At 38.1% G+C, this 22,547-nt stretch overlaps 1 protein-coding gene across 2 annotated transcripts in view; it reads left to right on the top strand.

The window, feature by feature from the left end:
- LOC117328869 (tumor suppressor candidate 3-like) overlaps positions 1-22,547 on the top strand; it is a 35,853-nt gene that overhangs the window by 9,046 nt on the left and 4,260 nt on the right. The window contains exons 2-10 of one of the 2 annotated variants that reach the window (XM_033886459.1): positions 3,466-3,638; positions 3,989-4,106; positions 7,759-7,841; positions 9,065-9,122; positions 10,120-10,260; positions 10,804-10,893; positions 16,645-16,702; positions 18,105-18,179; positions 19,259-19,349. In XM_033886459.1, coding sequence (XP_033742350.1) covers positions 3,466-3,638; positions 3,989-4,106; positions 7,759-7,841; positions 9,065-9,122; positions 10,120-10,260; positions 10,804-10,893; positions 16,645-16,702; positions 18,105-18,179; positions 19,259-19,349 — 887 coding nt within the window. Of the gene's footprint in view, positions 1-3,465; positions 3,639-3,988; positions 4,107-7,758; positions 7,842-9,064; positions 9,123-10,119; positions 10,261-10,803; positions 10,894-13,562; positions 13,627-16,644; positions 16,703-18,104; positions 18,180-19,258; positions 19,350-22,547 lie in introns of both variants that reach the window. The other variant, XM_033886458.1, reaches the window with a different exon arrangement.

Below are 22,547 nucleotides of genomic sequence, written 5' to 3'. Positions count from 1 at the left end.
ATTTCAACTGACCATAGGTCAAGGTTATAGGGTATTAAGTTCAAAGGCAAATTTTGTATCTTTTCACTAAAAAGCATTTCATTATGATATTACAAAGAAAAAATTGCTTGAAATTTCTCAATGAGTCAACTGACTAAATGTCCAGGTTGAAAGTCAAGGTCACTAGGTCTAAAGGTTTTAATTTTTCACTGATGAACATTTTGTCATGACAGCTTTAAGAAAAGCTGGTTGGGATTAAACATGATGTCAACTGACCAAAGATCAAGGTAACTGGGTCAAATTTCAAGGTCATTTGGCTCCTAATTATAATTATAAGATTATTGACTCTAGCAATGACCCTGGATAAGGTAAAACAAATCAAAGTTTATAAATGAGCTATATAGATGTGGAAGGGAACAAAAGTCACATCGTAGTACATGTGTTTATTTTGCTTCCTACAGTACTTGGGATTGCTTTGAAGTCCAAATAAATGTCAAATATCAAACTGAACCTCAGCGATATGAGCAGATGGCTTCTCGATAATTGTGGGGATATATAGCCACAAGAGCCCTTAATGACTTGTCAGTATCCCAGTTTGCTTTCGAACCAGAATGCTAGATTTAGTTAAAGGAAAAAGTTCACCTGTTGACAGACGACAGATCTCAAAATTTGGGAAATTATTTGTAATATAATGTAAGAAGGCTTTGCCAATGCTCATGATTACTGAAATGTCCTTGTCAGCAATACAGGCCCCATGGACTTCTTGTTTAGTTACATGCCTTGAAGTTAAACAGTTGACATTGATATTTGTTGTTCTGTCTACCCAGTTTGTTGCAGTCAGCTATAATTGATTTTTCTAAAGCTTTTCATATGTTCCAATAATTCATTTGCATGTGCTTGGCAAAAGATAAATGAATGTGATTTTATTGGTGTCTGTTGGTTAGACTGTTGTCAGTCCTGATAAAGTATGTAGCTGTCTCCCTCTGGAGGACGGGGGATTCCATTACATAGACATCTTAATGTAGTTGTAGCTGGTGTCTCCCTCTGGAGGACTGGGGGTTCCATTACATAGACATCTTAATGTAGTTATAGCTGGTGTCTCCCTCTGGAGGACGGGGGATTCCATTACATAGACATCTTAATGTAGTTATAGCTGGTGTCTCCCTCTGGAGGACTGGGGGTTCCTTACATAGACATCTTAATGTAGTTATAGCTGGTGTCTCCCTCTGGAGGACTGGGGGTTCCATTAAATAGACATCTTAATGTAGTTATAGCTGGTGTCTCCCTCTGGAGGACTGGGGATTCCATTACATAGACATCTTAATGTAGTTATAGCTGGTGTCTCCCTCTGGAGGACTGGGGGTTCCTTACATAGACATCTTAATGTAGTTATAGCTGGTGTCTCCCTCTGGAGGACTGGGGATTCGATTAAAGAGACATTTTAATGTAGTTATAGCTGGTGTCTCCCTCTGGAGGACTGGGGGTTCCATTAAATAGACATCTTAATGTAGTTATAGCTGGTGTCTCCCTCTGGAGGACTGGGGGTTCCATTGCATACATAGACATCTTAATGTAGTTATAGCTGGTGTCTCCCTCTGGAGGACTGGGGGTTCCTTACATAGACATTTTAATGTAGTTATAGCTGGTGTCTCCCTCTGGAGGACTGGGGGTTCCATTAAATAGACATCTTAATGTAGTTATAGCTGGTGTCTCCCTCTGGAGGACTGGGGGTTCCATTGCATACATAGACATCTTAATGTAGTTATAGCTGGTGTCTCCCTCTGGAGGACTGGGGGTTCCTTACATAGACATCTTAATGTAGTTATAGCTGGTGTCTCCCTCTGGAGGACTGGGGGTTCCTTACATAGACATCTTAATGTAGTTATAGCTGGTGTCTCCCTCTGGAGGACTGGGGATTCCATTACATAGACATCTTAATGTAGTTATAGCTGGTGTCTCCCTCTGGAGGACGGGGGGTTCCTTACATAGACATCTTAATGTATTTATAGCTGGTGTCTCCCTCTGGAGGACTGGGGGCTCCTTACATAGACATCTTAATGTAGTTATAGCTGGTGTCTCCCTCTGGAGGACGGGGGGTTCCTTACATAGACATCTTAATGTAGTTATAGCTGGTGTCTCCCTCTGGAGGACTGGGGGTTCCATTACATAGACATCTTAATGTAGTTATAGCTGGTGTCTCCCTCTGGAGGACTGGGGGTTCCATTACATAGACATCTTAATGTAGTTATAGCTGGTGTCTCCCTCTGGAGGACTCGGGGTTCCATTACATAGACATCTTAATGTATTTATAGCTGGTGTCTCCCTCTGGAGGACTGGGGGTTCCATTACATAGACAGCATAATTTGTAGGATGGATATAATAGCATGTTATTGTGTGTATTTCCTGAAGTTTGGCAGGAAGAGATACACTGGTGTAGCTACATTTCATCAATAACCTTTACTGGGATTTTGTTTTAAGTATTGTTATCTTACAGAAATTTAAAAAGTTAAATATCAGTTAAGTGTAATATTATACATAATGAAATCCAAATGATTACGATTATGTGGAGAAATAGAAGTACAGTTTAAGACAAATATTTGGCTTCGTAGAAGAATGGGTGTTCTTCTAAACATTAGTTTTACTGTTTATAGATTGAACAAGACTTTATGTATTGGCTTTTATTTTCAGGCAGCAATGTTTTTATTGGAAAATCTTTGAAAACTGTATGTGGCCAGAAATCCATTATCCTTGGTCGTGTATGTAGAGATTGTGGTGTTGGATGTGGTCGGTTTTTTGGAGATATTGATACTCGCGTCAGACAGACATTAACACTGACACTGATGTACTGCATGTAAACTCAAAAACTTCTCCGGTAATATCAGATGGTGCTGCAACACTCTCATGTAGTGCCATCCGATTGTAAGGTGGAGAGACACGGAGAGTAAATTTACTGTCACCTTTACAAAATAGTATTGGAAACAGAACTATTATCCAGTTCATGGGATTATGTATACTATTACTTGTAAAATGTAGTATAGACAAGCAGAAACGGAAGATGATTCAGGAACATTTTCCTGAATGTGTTTATCAAAGATTCATTTAATCAGTTGGTCATTTTTGGATCTTTGGAATTCATTATTCTACTTTTTGGAACAATCCAGTGAATCAAATTCCTAGTGTGTTAGAACATTGAGTGTGACATTGTGTTCCAATATGGCCGTAGTGTAATGAGTACGATTTTGTGTTCCAATATGGCCGTAGTGTAATGAGTATGACTTTGTGTTCCAATATGGCCATAGTGTAATGAGTACGATTTTGTATTCCAATATGGCCGTAGATACACTTGTGTACCTTACTGTCCTCTACCACCTACTGATGAATGTTAACTCTGTAATATTGTGTGTGACCTCTTCCGACATTGTGAACTCTGTTTATGTAAACTCTGACTCCGTAGCCTCTGACCTTCTGAACTCTTCCGATTCTCAGGTTGACACAGTGGGTGAGAAAGTACAACAGCTAAGTGACTGGAACAATAAGAAGTCCATCATTCGTCTCAATGGCGATAAGTTCAAGCAATATGTGAAAGCTGCTCCTAAGAACTACTCAGTAGTGGTGATGCTGACAGCTTTACAGGCTCAGCGGCAGTGCTCAGTGTGCAGGTGAGTTACACAGCCTCAAGTATCCAAGAACTAGATAGAAATTCATATTTACTTCCAATTTAATTAGTTAACCTTATTTAAGGAGGTTCAATTTCAGACATACAATTACCTTTTATAAAAGGCTATTTAGGCCATATAGGACTATAATTTGTTCAAATAAATGTCATTTTGTGTTTCATGGACTTGCTGGAATTAGATGTTAAATACCCATAACTGTAAGAGTAAAGCTTGTAATGAATTTCTAGCCTAGAAGTTGTATTAGAATTCCATGTGTTTGAGGACCTCTGGACTAACCTTGACACATGTATAAAGCTATTTGTTTTATTTCTTCTTTCCTCATTACCTTACAGACAAGCCAATGATGAGTTTACTATTTTGGCTAACTCCTGGCGTTACTCACAACAGTACTCCAACCGTCTCTTCTTCACCATGGTCGACTACGACGAAGGAGCTGATGTTTTTGCCAGTGTAAGTTATCTCCCTTTATAAACGAGATTTTCTTTATTGTGTTCAACACATAAAAATAACTGGTGATATTCCAACTGTTGGCTGTATATAAATACTGATTTCTTCAGATTTATAAGTACCAGCACTGGATATATATAGATAGAAATGTAAGGTTTCGGAATATATCAGTGAATTCTGTCACAAAAACCAGACTATATTTGTTCAGCACAAACTTTACCTAAATATGTGCATCATGTACACCTATAAATTACATTCAGTGTATGTACCTAAGGGTACTGTTGGTCCCTGTGTAGCCTTGTGTACCTATAGAATGCTTACTGTATGTACCTAAGGGTACCGTTGGTCCCTGTGTAGCCTCGTGTACCTATAGAATGTTGACTGTATGTACCTAAGGGTACTGGTGGTCCCTGTGTAGCCTTGTGTACCTATAGAATGTTCACTGTATGTACCTAAGGGTACTGTTGGTCCCTGTGTAGCCTCGTGTACCTATAGAATGTTTACTATGTCTACCTGACGGTACTGTTGGTCCCTGTGTAGCCTTGTGTACCTATAGAATGTTCACTGTATGTACCTAAGGGTTACTGTTGGTCCCTGTGTAGCCTTGTGTACCTATAGAATGTTCACTGTATGTGCCTAAGGATACTGTTGGTCCCTGTGTAGCCTTGTGTACCTATAGAATGTCCACTGTATGTACCTAAGGATACTGTTGGTCCCTGTGTAGCCTCGTGTACCTATAGAATGTTCACTGTATGTGCCTAAGGATACTGTTGGTCCCTGTGTAGCCTTGTGTACCTATAGAATGTCCACTGTATGTACCTAAGGATACTGTTGGTCCCTGTGTAGCCTCGTGTACCTATAGAATGTCCACTGTATGTACCTAAGGATACTGTTGGTCCCTGTGTAGCCTTGTGTACCTATAGAATGTTTACTGTATGTACCTAAGGATACTGTTGGTCCCTGTGTAGCCTCGTGTACCTATAGAATGTTTACTGTATGTACCTAAGGATACTGTTGGTCCCTGTGTAGCCTTGTGTACCTATAGAATGTTCACTGTATGTGCCTAAGGGTACCGTTGGTCCCTGTGTAGCCTCGTGTACCTATAGAATGTTGACTGTATGTACCTAAGGGTACTGGTGGTCCCTGTGTAGCCTTGTGTACCTATAGAATGTTCACTGTATGTACCTAAGGGTACTGTTGGTCCCTGTGTAGCCTCGTGTACCTATAGAATGTTTACTGTATGTACCTAAGGATACTGTTGGTCCCTGTGTAGCCTCGTGTACCTATAGAATGTTCACTGTATGTACCTAAGGGTACTGGTGGTCCCTGTGTAGCCTCGTGTACCTATAGAATGTTCACTGTATGTACCTAAGGGTACCGTTGGTCCCTGTGTAGCCTCGTGTACCTATAGAATGTTTACTGTATGTACCTAAGGGTACTGTTGGTCCCTGTGTAGCCTTGTGTACCTATAGAATGTTTACTGTATGTACCTAAGGGTGCCGTTGGTCCCTGTGTAGCCTTGTGTACCTATAGAATGTTTACTGTATGTACCTAAGGGTGCCGTTGGTCCCTGTGTAGCCTCGTGTACCTATAGAATGTCCACTGTATGTACCTAAGGATACTGTTGGTCCCTGTGTAGCCTTGTGTACCTATAGAATGTTTACTGTATGTACCTAAGGATACTGGTGGTCCCTGTGTAGCCTCGTGTACCTATAGAATGTTCACTGTATGTACCTAAGGGTACCGTTGGTCCCTGTGTAGCCTTGTGTACCTATAGAATGTTTACTGTATGTACCTAAGGGTACTGTTGGTCCCTGTGTAGCCTCGTGTACCTATAGAATGTCCACTGTATGTACCTAAGGATACTGTTGGTCCCTGTGTAGCCTCGTGTACCTATAGAATGTTTACTGTATGTACCTAAGGGTACTGTTGGTCCCTGTGTAGCCTCGTGTACCTATAGAATGTTTACTGTATGTACCTAAGGGTACTGTTGGTCCCTGTGTAGCCTCGTGTACCTATAGAATGTTTACTGTATGTACCTAAGGGTACTGTTGGTCCCTGTGTAGCCTCGTGTACCTATAGAATGTTTACTGTATGTACCTAAGGATACCGTTGGTCCCTGTGTAGCCTTTGTACCTATAGAATGTTTACTGTATGTACCTAAGGATACCGTTGGTCCCTGTGTAGCCTTTGTACCTATAGAATGTTTACTGTATGTACCTAAGGATACCGTTGGTCCCTGTGCAGCCTCGTGTACCTATAGAATGTTTACTGTATGTACCTAAGGGTACTGTTGGTCCCTGTGTAGCCTTGTGTACCTATAGAATGTTTACTGTATGTACCTAAGGGTACTGTTGGTCCCTGTGTAGCCTCGTGTACCTATAGAATGTTTACTGTGTCTACCTAAGGATACCGTTGGTCCCTGTGTAGCCTCGTGTACCTATATAATGTTGACTGTATGTACCTAAGGGTACCGTTGGTCCCTGTGTAGCCTTTGTACCTATAGAATGTTTACTGTATGTACCTAAGGATACCGTTGGTCCCTGTGTAGCCTTTGTACCTATAGAATGTTTACTGTATGTACCTAAGGATACCGTTGGTCCCTGTGCAGCCTCGTGTACCTATAGAATGTTTACTGTATGTACCTAAGGGTACTGTTGGTCCCTGTGTAGCCTTGTGTACCTATAGAATGTTTACTGTATCTACCTAAGGGTACTGTTGGTCCCTGTGTAGCCTTGTGTACCTATAGAATGATCACTGTATGTACCTAAGGGTACTGTTGGTCCCTGTGTAACCTCGTGAATACCTATAGAATGATCACTGTGTGTACCTAAGGATACTGTTGGTCCCTGTGTAGCCTTGTGTACCTATAGAATGATCACTGTATGTACCTAAGGGTACTGTTGGTCCCTGTGTAACCTCGTGAATACCTATAGAATGATCACTGTGTGTACCTAAGGGTACTTATGGTCCCTGTGTGGTCACACCACTTCCTGGTGTGATGACCCCGGGCACATTTCACACACATCTTTATCTAGTAAAACCACTTACCTATCCTGATGATTGATATATTATTATGTGGCAAGCAGATATTTTTTATAAAACCAAACAATTAACAATGTTTTTTTTCTAATAATTTCTCATTGGTTTGTAAGCAAAAAATGTACTTGGCACACAGGAAGTCAGAGATGGATTTTGGTTAATGAACCTGGTTCTGATATTTTGGTTGGAGATCTAGAGTCTTCAAAATGCTAGGGTTTTACTATCAATATGTATAAATATTTTATCTGTATACATTGTACATCAAATGTTTCATGTCAAAATCAAAGACAGATACTAGACATTTACTGGTCCCAGAAAAAGTGACTGACTGATTCCTAGACTTAAATATCTCTATAATATTAGAGGATCTTTACCCAAATCAAAGCTTGTCAATTTTACCATTACAAGGCCACACAACTTCTGATCTTGTGTCCAGGAGATGGATCGCAGATAGAGGTATATGTAGGATCAAGTGATACAGATTAAAACATGACATTCCAACAGTGTAGAACATACCGTAGATTATATTGTCTGTGGCAGAACTGAAAGTTAGGTGAAAATGTAAGAAAAAAACTATTACATATGTTACTAAGTTTGGAATTTTAACTTGTAGCTGAAGCTGAACACCGCTCCAGTCTTCATGCATTTCCCAGCCAAGGGTAAACCCAAGAAGAGTGATACTATGGATATCCACAGGTACTACAGCTGTATTGGTGGACAATAAAACCCTTAGCAGACATGTTATCCAATGCTGTACTATTTAAAAAATGCCAACATTATTTATTCTTACCAGGGGGTGGGATGTTGACCTCAGTACATTACAAAAGCTTTTGGTTATCTTGAATCAAGTAATATTTACAGGTGAGATGACTGCCTCCCTCCCTCTCCCTGCCCCTCTCCCTGCCCCGCTCCCCCTAGCCCCTACCCCAAAGAAGTGAAATGATGCGCTCAGTATTAACTGATGATAATGCTATTGATAAAAAATACTTTCAAAAATGTGATATGTGATTTAAGTATGGTAATAAGATCGTACTTAATTGTATTTGAAATTAGAACATGTTTATGTACTTCAGAGTACACAATCATCTTGCACATCTCTTCAAGTGTTAAAAAAGTAAAGGAAATTCAATAAAACAATCGCAGCGGTTATTGATTTCTTTTGTGAAAAAAATATTGTAAAATGAATAAATTGTTAAATGGCAATATAAAAGTGTGCTTACCATCCTCCTGTCAGTGTTAGAGCATAGAAACAACTTGACAGGGCCATCAATCACTGGGTTAGAACTGGACTGCTTGACCACTGCCTAGGGTGGACAAACTACCCTGACACTGGACACTTGACTGTATAGTTCAGTATACTGATGTTGGTCATTGAAATATCTTACACATATGGTTTAGATCTTGTCTCAAGGAACCTCACACCAATATCTGATTAGAGTGATATCGGTAAACAATACAAGGAATTTAAGTGTATTGTGTTGGGACAGCTCATTACTGGTAAAGTACCAACTTCTTGTGAGTTTTATGTATATGCATTGATTCCTACTTCCTGGTCATCAGTTGAAACTCATTTACTTCATACCAACTTTTTCTCATTTTGGAAGCTCTTGTCTGTTGATTATCATAGCTACAAGAATGCATGTGAAGCTCATGTCTTGGTTGATGAGAGCAAGTTACCATCTTAACTAGATAACAATGATGAATATGTATGTTGGTATTTTTATATAAAGACTAAGTCATCTGTCTCAATTGATACATATGGGTGATTGTTTGTATTCCACAAGTATTGAAAGTTTTTACTAAATAAAGAACAAATTCCAGTTATCAGCCATGCCCTTATGATATGTACAACAGTGTCGCAGGCTATGTGGTCTGTAATCAATATTCATTATTTATGTTTGTATATTCTTCTCTTCCAGGGTTGGATTTGCCGCTGAGCAGATAGCGAAGTGGGTTGGAGAAAGAACAGACATCCAGGTACGGTAGACTCCTCATCTTAACAGTATGACAAAGAAGTTGATATTACCAATACATTTCATAGTACAGGATAAGACCGTTCTGCTTTAGGGGTTTTCAAATTGAAGGTGTGATTAGACTGTTTTACTCATCTTGACATAAAAAAGTACTTTTCTCTTGTTTCTTTAGAACCCAAATCAGCATAATACAGCATTCCCTGTTTGTTAAAACATTTTACAACTACTCCTACCTATTTATGTATTGAAATACTGTTAACTATTTATGTATTGAAATACTGTTAACTATTTATTTATATTGATATTCATTTGTCTAACTTATTATTTAAATTTATTTATTTATTATTTATTTACTGTATTATCTGTCTATTCATGTTTAACGATTAACGATTGACATTTTGTACAAATATTATGTATAACTAAGAGTGTGAAAGATTGAAAGAAAACGGATGAGAGTATAGAACATTGAAATGAATACCGTTGTGTTATAATAATAACAATACCATTGTATTATAATAATAACAATATCAATGATATAAGGAATATAAACTTATGATGCATGAAAGTGGAATGAATGTGGAGGAAGATGACGAAGAGAAAGGTGTGAGAGGTAGATATGTCATGGTAATGTATGTTAATATTTAATGAATACATACCTGGTACATTACTAACATTTCTCTATAAAATCATGCGGCCTTATTCCTGTATGTAACTTGATATGTACCAAAATACTATCAATACTGTCCACTGATAAAAGTACTTGTTTTCAATCGAATTAAAATCAGACTAATTATCTCACATCTCTAACATACTCTTATATAGGATTGATGTTAATTATTGGATTGTTGTTTCATGTATGTAACTTATTATAATGTGATCTTAAGGTGCAGTTTTTTTTGATAATCTAATTGTGAAACATTGTCTCCTTCCACAGTTTGTTTAATCAAACTGTGATGTTGTAAATTGTTGCCGTTTATATTATTTATGATCTTAACTGACAGATCCGAGTGTTCCGTCCCCCCAACTATTCAGGCACCCTCGCCTTGGCCTTGCTGCTGTCTCTGATTGGTGGTCTCCTGTACCTTAAAAGAAACAACCTGGAGTTCCTATACAACAGAACCTTTTGGGGGATTGGGGCCCTAGTAAGTATTGAATGTCAGGTGAAATATGAATTCCTAAAAATAGTTTTCTACATAGAGTAATACTTCTGTTCTTATGATTAGAAAAATATCTTTAATTAACAGTATAAAGGAATTGTAAAGTAAGTTCTGTTTGTTATAAATATGAAGATAAATCAGCTGAAAGGAAATAAAATGTTACATTGTGGATCTGGATATTTGGTGATTTGCAGTGGCAATCCAAGGGAGATAATTCACTAGAATTTGTTTCCTTGATCAATAGTACCTAGTTTTAATCTATATCATATTTGTATGAATTTTGAATATCTATACAATTTGATATGACCTTGAAGGTACAATGTATGTGTGTTAAAACAAAGATATTTATACAATTTGATATGACCTTGAAGGTACAATGTATGTGTATTAAAACAAATTTATTTATACAATTTGATATGACCTTGAAGGTACAATGTATGTGTGTTAAAACAAAGATATTTATACAATTTGATATGACCTTGAAGGTACAATGTATGTGTATTAAAACAAAGACCTTTTCCACTCCAGTGTATCATCTTTGCGATGACGTCCGGACAGATGTGGAACCACATCAGGGGTCCACCTGTCATGCACAAAAATCCACATACAGGACAAATCGTATGTACCAGTTTAATTATCTCTTCTTTCTTCAGTTGATTCATTCATACTGGTCATTCTTGATGTTGCTGTAGTATATCTTTACCAATACAGGATTTGATTGTAATAGGAGCCGGAATTGTATGCTACATATACATTAAATGTAGGCATTTTAGGAGATAGTTACTTAATTTCTTTGATCTGTAGTACATAAACAATAATTGGTAGCTTTTTATTTCTGATTTACAATTGGATAAAGTGCTTTTATTTATTATAACAGTTACATAACACTCAATATCAATTGATCGTATTTAGAGTCCTTTACCACAAGATTTTTCGTGATAAATCAAATTGCCAGTGATCAGTTTCATTACAAACTACAGCAGGGTGGTAATTTTATAATGGGACAGCAATTCAAGGTCTTCAGTAAACTTAAAATACACTCATTTAGTCAGCTTTAGGAGTTGTCTTGCTCTGTGTCAATAAGTAGCGGTCAACAAAAGCAAAAAAAAGATTGTAAGAACAGCAAGGGTCACCAGTTACAATATTTTTATGGTGTTGGAAACTAATCGAATGGTTGAGGATGAACAAGAGTTTAACTTTTTTACTTGAAGTGTATTTAGATATTATTATAGTTTTATGATGTGATAAGAAATAAAGTAATGTATATATGTACAATGTTGTTAGCAAAATATACAATGCACCCGTACTTAAGATATATTTAATATTTTAAGATGAAAACACAGTTTGTTAGATAATACCTGAATTTAATTCTTTTGCAAAAAAAAGTAATATTTCTATCATGTCAGAGTTCTTACCCCAAACAGGGAGGCTAAGAGGGTGGTTCTGGGAATGGAAGTTTATCTTATGCAGTGCTGCTTACCTTCTTTAATAAGTTTCATCTTGAATTATTTTATTTGGTACAGAATGTCAGTACCGTGTGTACTTGATATATAGCATGTTTGATTTTGATACTTATGAGTTGTGTCCCTTTTCAATAACGACATGTATTATCTCTGTGGAACTTGAACGGTCCCAAAACATTTGTCTTTTGGAGGAATTAAAGATATGAGTGTCATTATGTATGATTAAGTAGAAATCTTTCAGTTAAAGTTTAACTTACCTTAACAAAGTAGAGGAGTATGGGGTGGGAGTGTATTCTGTTGCCATGGCAACAATGATCAGATAATACAAGTGGTACATCTGAGATGGTTAACACCTTGCCACTTCCAGAGACTGTGGTTAAGAATTTTTAGCCCACCATCATCAGATGGTGGACTATTCAAATCGCCCTGCGTCCGTGGTCCGTCCGTCCGTCCCTCCGTCCGTCTGTCCGTAAACAATTCTTGTTATCGCTAATCCTCAGAAAGTACTGAAGGGATCTTTCTCAAATTTCATATGTAGGTTCCCCTTGGTGCCTAGTTATGCATATTGCATTTTGAGACCAATCGGAAAACAACATGGCCGACAGGCAGCCATCTTGGATTTTGATAATTGAAGTTTGTTATCGCTATTTCTCAGAAAGTAATGAAGGGATCTTTCTCAAATTTTCATATGTAGGTTCCCCTCGGTGCCTAGTTATGCATATTGCATTTTGAGACTAATCGTAAAACAACATGACTGACAGGCAGCTATCTTAGATTTTGACAATTGAAACTTGTTATCGCTATTTCTAAGAAAATGCTGAAGGGATCTTTCTCAAATTTCATATGTAGGTTCCCCTCGGTGCCTAGTTCTGTATATTGCATTTTGAGACCAATCGGAAAAGAACATGGCCGACAGGCAGCCATCTTGGATTTTGACAATTGAAGTTTGTTATCGCTATTTCTGAGAAAGTACTGAAGGGATCATTCTCAAACGTTTTTGTAAGTTCCCCTTGGTCTGTAGTTCTGCATATTGCATCTTGGGACCAATAGGAAAACAACATGGCCGACAGGCAGCCATCTTGGATTTTGATAATTGAAGTTTGTTATCGCTATTTATCAGAAATTGCTGAAGGGATCTTTCTGAAATTTCATTTGTAGGTTGCCCTCTGTGCCTAGTTATGCATATTGGATTTTGAGACCAGTCAGAAAACAACCTGCCCGACAGGCAGCCATCTTGTATTTTGACAATTGAAGTTTGTTATCGCTATTTTACAGAAGGTACTGAAGGGATCTTTCTCAAATTTCATATGTATTTTGGGACCAATCCAAAAACAACAGACAGCCATTTTCGCTAAATCTTAAATTTTATATATAGGTTCCCCTTGTTTGAAAAGTACTAGAGGGCTGTTTCTGAATTTACACAGATTAGTAAGACTTAGAGGAAGGGAAAAGTAGAGAAAAGATCAATCTGACATGGAACCTATAAAGATCATTCAATGGTGGGCGCCAAGATCCCTCTGGGATCTCTTGTTATGGTTAGTTTTGAATTGAAAAGTGCTACAACCAAATATACATGACTGATGATTCTTAGGATGTTTAACACAAAATATAACTGTATCCGACTCAGATTTTTATGCTTGATTGACCTTGTGAGAAATTTCCCCCCAAATTTTCTCAATGTTATTACATATAAATCTGGTAAATTTCTTGAATAGTCATTTGTTTTTTCTTAATAGAAAACAAAAAAATGAACTAACAAAGAGGTGATTGATAAACTGGTGATTTGGTGGTGATTGTGTATGCTTTGTCTGTTATTATTTTCAGAACTACATTCATGGCAGTAGCCAAGGACAGTTTGTTGCCGAGACCTACATCATATTTTTATTAAGTATCCTTACAGCCAAATACACAGGTGTAGTGAAGGTGTAGTTGTATATGTAGAGTATGTAACCTTACAGCCAATGTAGTGTTAGTGTAGAGTATGTAACCTTACAGCCAATGTAGTGTTAGTGTAGAGTGTTACTGTGTGTAACCTTACAGCCAATGTAGTGTTAGTGTAGAGTGTGTAACCTTACAGCCAATGTAGTGTTAGTGTAGAGTGTGTAACCTTACAGCCAATGTAGTGTTTGTGTAGAGTGTGTAACCTTACAGCCAATGTAGTGTTAGTGTAGAGTGTGTAACCTTACAGCCGATGTAGTGTTTGTGTAGAGTGTGTAACCTTACAGCCGATGTAGTGTTTGTGTAGAGTGTGTAACCTTACAGCCAATGTAGTGTTAGTGTAGAGTGTGTAACCTTACAGCCAATGTAGTGTTAGTGTAGAGTGTGTAACCTTACAGCCAATGTAGTGTTAGTGTAGAGTGTGTAACCTTACAGCCAATGTAGTGTTAGTGTAGAGTGTGTAACCTTACAGCCGATGTAGTGTTTGTGTAGAGTATGTAACCTTACAGCCAATGTAGTGTTAGTGTAGAGTGTGTAACCTTACAGCCAATGTAGTGTTAGTGTAGAGTGTGTAACCTTACAGCCGATGTAGTGTTAGTGTAGAGTGTGTAACCTTACAGTCAATGTAGTGTTAGTGTAGAGTGTGTAACCTTACAGCCAATGTAGTGTTAGTGTAGAGTGTGTAACCTTACAGTCAATGTAGTGTTAGTGTAGAGTGTGTAACCTTACAGCCAATGTAGTGTTAGTGTAGAGTGTGTAACCTTACAGCCAATGTAGTGTTAGTGTAGAGTGTGTAACCTTACAGCCAATGTAGTGTTAGTGTAGAGTGTGTAACCTTACAGCCGATGTAGTGTTTGTGTAGAGTGTGTAACCTTACAGCCGATGTAGTGTTTGTGTAGAGTATGTAACCTTACAGCCGATGTAGTGTTAGTGTAGAGTGTGTAACCTTACAGCTGATGTAGTGTTAGTGTAGAGTGTGTAACCTTACAGCCAATGTAGTGTTAGTGTAGAGTGTGTAACCTTACAGCCAATGTAGTGTTAGTGTAGAGTGTGTAACCTTACAGCCGATGTAGTGTTTGTGTAGAGTATGTAACCTTACAGCCGATGTAGTGTTAGTGTAGAGTGTGTAACCTTACAGCTGATGTAGTGTTAGTGTAGAGTGTGTAACCTTACAGCCAATGTAGTGTTAGTGTAGAGTGTGTAACCTTACAGCCGATGTAGTGTTAGTGTAGAGTGTGTAACCTTACAGCCGATGTAGTGTTAGTGTAGAGTGTGTAACCTTACAGCCGATGTAGTGTTAGTGTAGAGTGTGTAACCTTACAGCCAATGTAGTGTTAGTGTAGAGTGTGTAACCTTACAGTCAATTAATACAATCATTGTATAGAACACTGAGTAAACCTAACTAGATTATCTGTTATCTTTTCTGCTCATATCTGCAATTGTATCTTTTTTCCAGGATAGTACAGCAAAATTACTGCATTTTGAGTAGATCCTAATTTTTGTTTTACATTTTCACTGTTAAAGGAATATCTATGTAAATAAGGACCATGCTACAGGATTTAAAACTATTTAGACATGTCACACATATCAAAGATAATAGAACATATATTGATTGACATGAACATCTGATAATGCATCATTGTATGAATTATGAATTAAAATTTGTATTGCCTAGTTCATCCTGTGACAGTTTGCATGATTCATAAACATCAAATACTGACATATGCATGTCGAGGACATTTTGTACAAGAATATCTTTAATTGTCAGAAAGATTTTCGTATCAAAACCTGAGGTACTTCTAACGCTTTATAGGACAGTGCTAGGCCTACCAATACACTTGATTTTTGTAGTCTAAGGGAGATAACCAAATTTTTTGTAATCTGTTTATACCTGGATATTGATAACTCTTAGAGGGAATATATGTCTCTTAATGACATACATATACAATATTTTACAATGCCAAAGAGATTTCATTTGTATAAATCTGAATATCTTCATATGTATCTTATATTGCATGCTTCCTTTCTTTACGTCTTTCATTATTTTGCCTTTTTTTTGCCCACCATCAGATGATGACTTTTTATGTTTGAATTATACTTTATAGAGACGGCCGCCATCTTGGAAACTCACTTTAGATTCAATTGCTTTCCATTATATGTTACAAAAGTACATAAAATATCAAACTAACATAAACACTGAACGAATTAAGATCATACAGTTCTGGGCACACTGGCTTCTTACATTGGCTTCTAACACTGTTTTATGTTGCTTTGTTTCACAGCATTTCTTTGATATGTTGTTTTATGTTGCTTTGTTTCACAGCATTTCTTTGATATGCTGTTTTATGTTGCTTTGTTTCACAGCATTTCTTTGATATGCTGTTTTATGTTGCTTTGTTTCACAGCATTTCTTTGATATGTTGTTTTATGTTGCTTTGTTTCACAGCATTTTCTTTAATGTTGATACACAGTTTTACCACATAATCAGCCTGTTATTAAATGAATTTCCTCTGCAATATTTTATCATTTTTTGTTACTAGTGTATTAAACCTGGAGTGTTTTTCATTGGCTGTGCCAATCAGAAATGATTGTGATGTCATAATTTGGAAAATAACATGACATCATGAATTGAAAATGACGCAGCAAAATGGCTGCCTCTGTTTGATCTTATCATTCACATTTTGATGTAAAACCTGTCAAAGTGTATGCTTTCTGAGTTATGTGATAAAATGTGATAAAAAGTTTTTATTGCATATGAAATTTTATGAAACTCGTCTATAAGTTTTAATATGAATTGCTCTCTAAGACTCACAAAAATAAAAACTTAGACATAAATTGTCTCATAAAATCTCATGAAATGAAAACTCCTTTACCTGTAAGGGCCTCTATTTATGTTGCTAATTTGTTTATATTATTCGTTATATGTTTGTGTTGCTTCATTTCACCCTAATCTGCTTATCCATTTCAGTTCCATCCTGACCTATTAAAACAAACAATACTGGAGTCCCTTATACTCTTAGGAATTAGTATCTTTGATATTACTCATTTTATTTTATTTCACTTTTTTTTTTTTTGTTCTTTTATTTCTTTTTTTATACTCTTGTACTTTGTAATAATGATATAGGAAACTTTTCATTTGGTTTGTTTAACGTCCTATTAACAGCCAGGGTCACCTTGTCACTTCATATTAATAGCAGGATATGTCATACAAAATCTCAAAATATTCAAAAGTAATTTTTCAGCAGGTCAGTGAATGTTTTTCTGAAACTTCTATTTTCCTTTGAGAGATCCAACATAATGTTTGCTACTTCCTGTTTTTAAAAGATTTTCCTTTGACTGAAGTGACAAGATAGTTACCACTGTCTTCACACTACAGCCTATTAATTACTCTGGTGTTAGTCTAGATCCACATTCAGCGCTTGTGTAACCTAACAATTCCTGTATGGTGATCCAACTTCCCCTGATCATCACACTACAGCGTGTTAATAACTTTGGTGTCAGCCTCTCCACATTCAATGCTATACTAACAATTTAATATTTTCCACCCAGTGACAGCAATAGCTGAATACTTATTAATTCTTATTGGTTTCAGGTTGAGTTTCCCTGGAATTTATGTGACATCTAAATTGGAAAGCATGTTTATATGAGTCAGGCTTTTGGATTTGTTAATTTGTGAAGTATTAAATATTTCATGTATGATGTATGGAGTGATACACTATTGGTTTACATGTTTACCACATGAATCAGAACTTGACATTATCTGGTGCATTATATGATAACAGTTTTGTTTTGAGTGCAGTGTCATTTATCCTGTGGGATTGATTGTCAGTTAAAATATTTATGTCAGACTATATATTTGCATTTTAATGGGAAATTGATACGAATAGTGAACGAAGGATGAACAAATGAATACCAATAATTGCTACATTAATATTTATAGTTGTGTACATTTCAGAGAGTTAATTTACTTTGTAATACATCTGTATTTCCTTTTTAAAAACTAAAGAACTAGACCATTTTACATATTGAATCCAAACAGGGCCCAGTTGTTCAAGTGGTGATAAGCTTAATCACTTGGTTAGTGTAATTCTTATTTCTCCTTTGATTCAAATCCTCTGAGTGTACATTGCTTAAAATAGGTAAAATAGTGTCATAGTTTCATGAAAATTTTTCAAGTTAGTTTTACCAGACTGATTATACCAGGATTTTAAAATAATTGTTGTTAAACTGCGATTAGCCTAACCACCCTTGGAACAAATGGGCCCAGATGTCATTTATCAAAAAATCTTTCTTTTTGGTGAAAGAAATTGCATGTGCATGAGACTACGATTATCAAAAAATGAATATGTCTGAAAGATATACATCCTCTGGTGTGACCTTGGCATGACCTTGGTGAGACCTAGGGGTGGCCTTAACTCATAAAATCAGATGCAGCTGTGGTTGGAGGTTTTGTGATGCTAAACGAGGCTAACATGGTCAAGGGCGACTCAGGAAAGAAACGAAGTGAGTAAACTGATATACAGCCAAATATTGATACCTGTACTACTGCTTAGTTACCAGGACTCCCTCCACTCTCCATCCCTGATACCTGTACCACTATTGAGTGACCAGGACTCCCTCCACTCTCCCTCCCTGATACCTGTACCACTATTGAGTGACCAGGACTCCCTCCACTCTCCCTCCCTGATACCTGTACCACTATTGAGTTACCAGGACTCCCTCCACTCTCCCTCCCTGATACCTGTACCACTATTGAGTTACCAGGACTCCCTCCACTCTCCATCCCTGATACCTGACCACTATTGAGTTACCAGGACTCCCTCCACTCTCCCTCCCTGATACCTGTACCACTATTGAGTTACCAGGACTCCCTCCACTCTCCCTCCCTGATACCTGTACCACTATTGAGTTACCAGGACTCCCTCCACTATCCCTCCCCGATACCTGTACTACTATTGAATGACCAGGACTCCCTCCACTCTCCCTCCCTGATACCTGTACCACTATTGAGTTACCAGGACTCCCTCCACTCTCCCTCCCCGATACCTGTACCACTATTGAGTGACCAGGACTCCCTCCACTCTCCATCCCTGATACCTGTACCACTATTGAGTTACCAGGACTTCCTCCACTCTCTCTCCCCGATACCTGTACCACTATTGAGTTACCAGGACTCCCTCCACTCTCCCACCCTGATACCTGTACCACTATTGAGTAACCAGGACTCCTTCCACTCTCCCTCCCCGATACCTGTACCACTATTGAGTTACCAGGACTCCCTCCACTCTCCCTCCCTGATACCTGTACCACTATTGAGTTACCAGGACTCCCTCCACTCTCCACCCCTGATACCTGTACCACTATTGAGTGACCAGGACTCCCTCCACTCTCCCTCCCTGATACCTGTACCTCTGTTAAGTACCAGGACTCCTGCCCCCCCTGGTGCCTCTAACATTATTAAGTAAATCTACATAATAACTAGTTAAAATAATCTGAACTTGATACAAATATAACATAATGATATTTTACCAGGTTGATCGATAATAAAATGAAGTTTTCACATGTTTGTCCTGTTGTTTCAGTTCTGGCTGTGGTGGGACTAGGCTGTGTAGTATTCTTCTTCAGTTTACTGCTGTCTGTGTTTAGATCTAAGTACCAGGGATACCCCTACAGGTAAAGTGTTCTATGTTTACTGCGGTCTGTGTTTAGATCTAAGTACCAGGGATACCCATACAGGTAAAGTGTTCTATGTTTACTGCTGTCTGTGTTTAGATCTAAGTACCAGGGATACCCATACAGGTAAAGTGTTCTATGTTTACTGCGGTCTGTGTTTAGATCTAAGTACCAGGGATACCCATACAGGTAAAGTGTTCTATGTTTACTGCGGTCTGTGTTTAGATCTAAGTACCAGGGATACCCATACAGGTAAAGTGTTCTATGTTTACTGCGGTCTGTGTTTAGATCTAAGTACCAGGGATACCCATACAGGTAAAGTGTTCTATGTTTACTGCGGTCTGTGTTTAGATCTAAGTACCAGGGATACCCATACAGGTAAGGTGTTCTATGTTTACTGCGGTCTGTGTTTAGATCTAAGTACCAGGGATACCCATACAGGTAAAGTGTTCTATGTTTACTGCGGTCTGTGTTTAGATCTAAGTACCAGGGATACCCATACAGGTAAAGTGTTCTATGTTTACTGCTGTCTGTGTTTAGATCTAAGTACCAGGGATACCCATACAGGTAAAGTGTTCTATGTTTACTGCGGTCTGTGTTTAGATCTAAGTACCAGGGATACCCATACAGGTAAAGTGTTCTATGTTTACTGCTGTCTGTGTTTAGATCTAAGTACCAGGGATACCCCTACAGGTAAACTGTTCTATGTTTACTGCGGTCTGTGTTTAGATCTAAGTACCAGGGATACCCATACAGGTAAAGTGTTCTATGTTTACTGCGGTCTGTGTTTAGATCTAAGTACCAGGGATACCCATACAGGTAAAGTGTTCTATGTTTACTGCTGTCTGTGTTTAGATCTAAGTACCAGGGATACCCATACAGGTAAAGTGTTCTATGTTTACTGCTGTCTGTGTTTAGATCTAAGTACCAGGGATACCCATACAGGTAAAGTGTTCTATGTTTACTGCGGTCTGTGTTTAGATCTAAGTACCAGGGATACCCATACAGGTAAAGTGTTCTATGTTTACTGCTGTCTGTGTTTAGATCTAAGTACCAGGGATACCCATACAGGTAAAGTGTTCCATGTTTACTGCTGTCTGTGTTTAGATCTAAGTACCAGGGATACCCATACAGGTAAAGTGTTCTATGTTTACTGCTGTCTGTGTTTAGATCTAAGTACCAGGGATACCCATACAGGTAAAGTGTTCTATGTTTACTGCTGTCTGTGTTTAGATCTAAGTACCAGGGATACCCATACAGGTAAAGTGTTCTATGTTTACTGCTGTCTGTGTTTAGATCTAAGTACCAGGGATACCCCTACAGGTAAGGTGTTCTTTGTTTACTGCTGTCTGTGTTTAGATCTAAGTACCAGGGATACCCATACAGGTAAAGTGTTCTATGTTTACTGCTGTCTGTGTTTAGATCTAAGTACCAGGGATACCCATACAGGTAAAGTGTTCTATGTTTACTGCTGTCTGTGTTTAGATCTAAGTACCAGGGATACCCATACAGGTAAAGTGTTCTATGTTTACTGCGGTCTGTGTTTAGATCTAAGTACCAGGGTTACCCATACAGGTAAAGTGTTCTATGTTTACTGCTGTCTGTGTTTAGATCTAAGTACCAGGGATACCCATACAGGTAAAGTGTTCTATGTTTACTGCGGTCTGTGTTTAGATCTAAGTACCAGGGATACCCATACAGGTAAAGTGTTCTATGTTTACTGCGGTCTGTGTTTAGATCTAAGTACCAGGGATACCCCTACAGGTAAGGTGTTCTATGTTTACTGCGGTCTGTGTTTAGATCTAAGTACCAGGGATACCCATACAGGTAAAGTGTTCTATGTTTACTGCTGTCTGTGTTTAGATCTAAGTACCAGGGATACCCATACAGGTAAAGTGTTCTATGTTTACTGTTGTCTGTGTTTAGATCTAAGTACCAGGGATACCCCTACAGGTAAAGTGTTCTATGTTTACTGCGGTCTGTGTTTAGATCTAAGTACCAGGGATACCCATACAGGTAAAGTGTTCTATGTTTACTGCGGTCTGTGTTTAGATCTAAGTACCAGGGATACCCATACAGGTAAAGTGTTCTATGTTTACTGCGGTCTGTGTTTAGATCTAAGTACCAGGGATACCCATACAGGTAAAGTGTTCTATGTTTACTGCTGTCTGTGTTTAGATCTAAGTACCAGGGATACCCATACAGGTAAAGTGTTCTATGTTTACTGCGGTCTGTGTTTAGATCTAAGTACCAGGGATACCCATACAGGTAAAGTGTTCTATGTTTACTGCTGTCTGTGTTTAGATCTAAGTACCAGGGATACCCCTACAGGTAAAGTGTTCTATGTTTACTGCGGTCTGTGTTTAGATCTAAGTACCAGGGATACCCATACAGGTAAAGTGTTCTATGTTTACTGCGGTCTGTGTTTAGATCTAAGTACCAGGGATACCCATACAGGTAAAGTGTTCTATGTTTACTGCTGTCTGTGTTTAGATCTAAGTACCAGGGATACCCATACAGGTAAAGTGTTCTATGTTTACTGCTGTCTGTGTTTAGATCTAAGTACCAGGGATACCCATACAGGTAAAGTGTTCTATGTTTACTGCGGTCTGTGTTTAGATCTAAGTACCAGGGATACCCATACAGGTAAAGTGTTCTATGTTTACTGCTGTCTGTGTTTAGATCTAAGTACCAGGGATACCCATACAGGTAAAGTGTTCCATGTTTACTGCTGTCTGTGTTTAGATCTAAGTACCAGGGATACCCATACAGGTAAAGTGTTCCATGTTTACTGCTGTCTGTGTTTAGATCTAAGTACCAGGGATACCCATACAGGTAAAGTGTTCTATGTTTACTGCTGTCTGTGTTTAGATCTAAGTACCAGGGATACCCATACAGGTAAAGTGTTCTATGTTTACTGCTGTCTGTGTTTAGATCTAAGTACCAGGGATACCCCTACAGGTAAGGTGTTCTTTGTTTACTGCTGTCTGTGTTTAGATCTAAGTACCAGGGATACCCATACAGGTAAAGTGTTCTATGTTTACTGCTGTCTGTGTTTAGATCTAAGTACCAGGGATACCCATACAGGTAAAGTGTTCTATGTTTACTGCTGTCTGTGTTTAGATCTAAGTACCAGGGATACCCATACAGGTAAAGTGTTCTATGTTTACTGCGGTCTGTGTTTAGATCTAAGTACCA

Source organism: Pecten maximus, chromosome 6, assembly GCF_902652985.1.
Source record: "Pecten maximus chromosome 6, xPecMax1.1, whole genome shotgun sequence".
NCBI classification, from domain to species: domain Eukaryota; kingdom Metazoa; phylum Mollusca; class Bivalvia; order Pectinida; family Pectinidae; genus Pecten; species Pecten maximus.
Note: the sequence above shows the minus strand (reverse complement) of the source record. Positions and strands in the feature narration are given on the sequence as shown.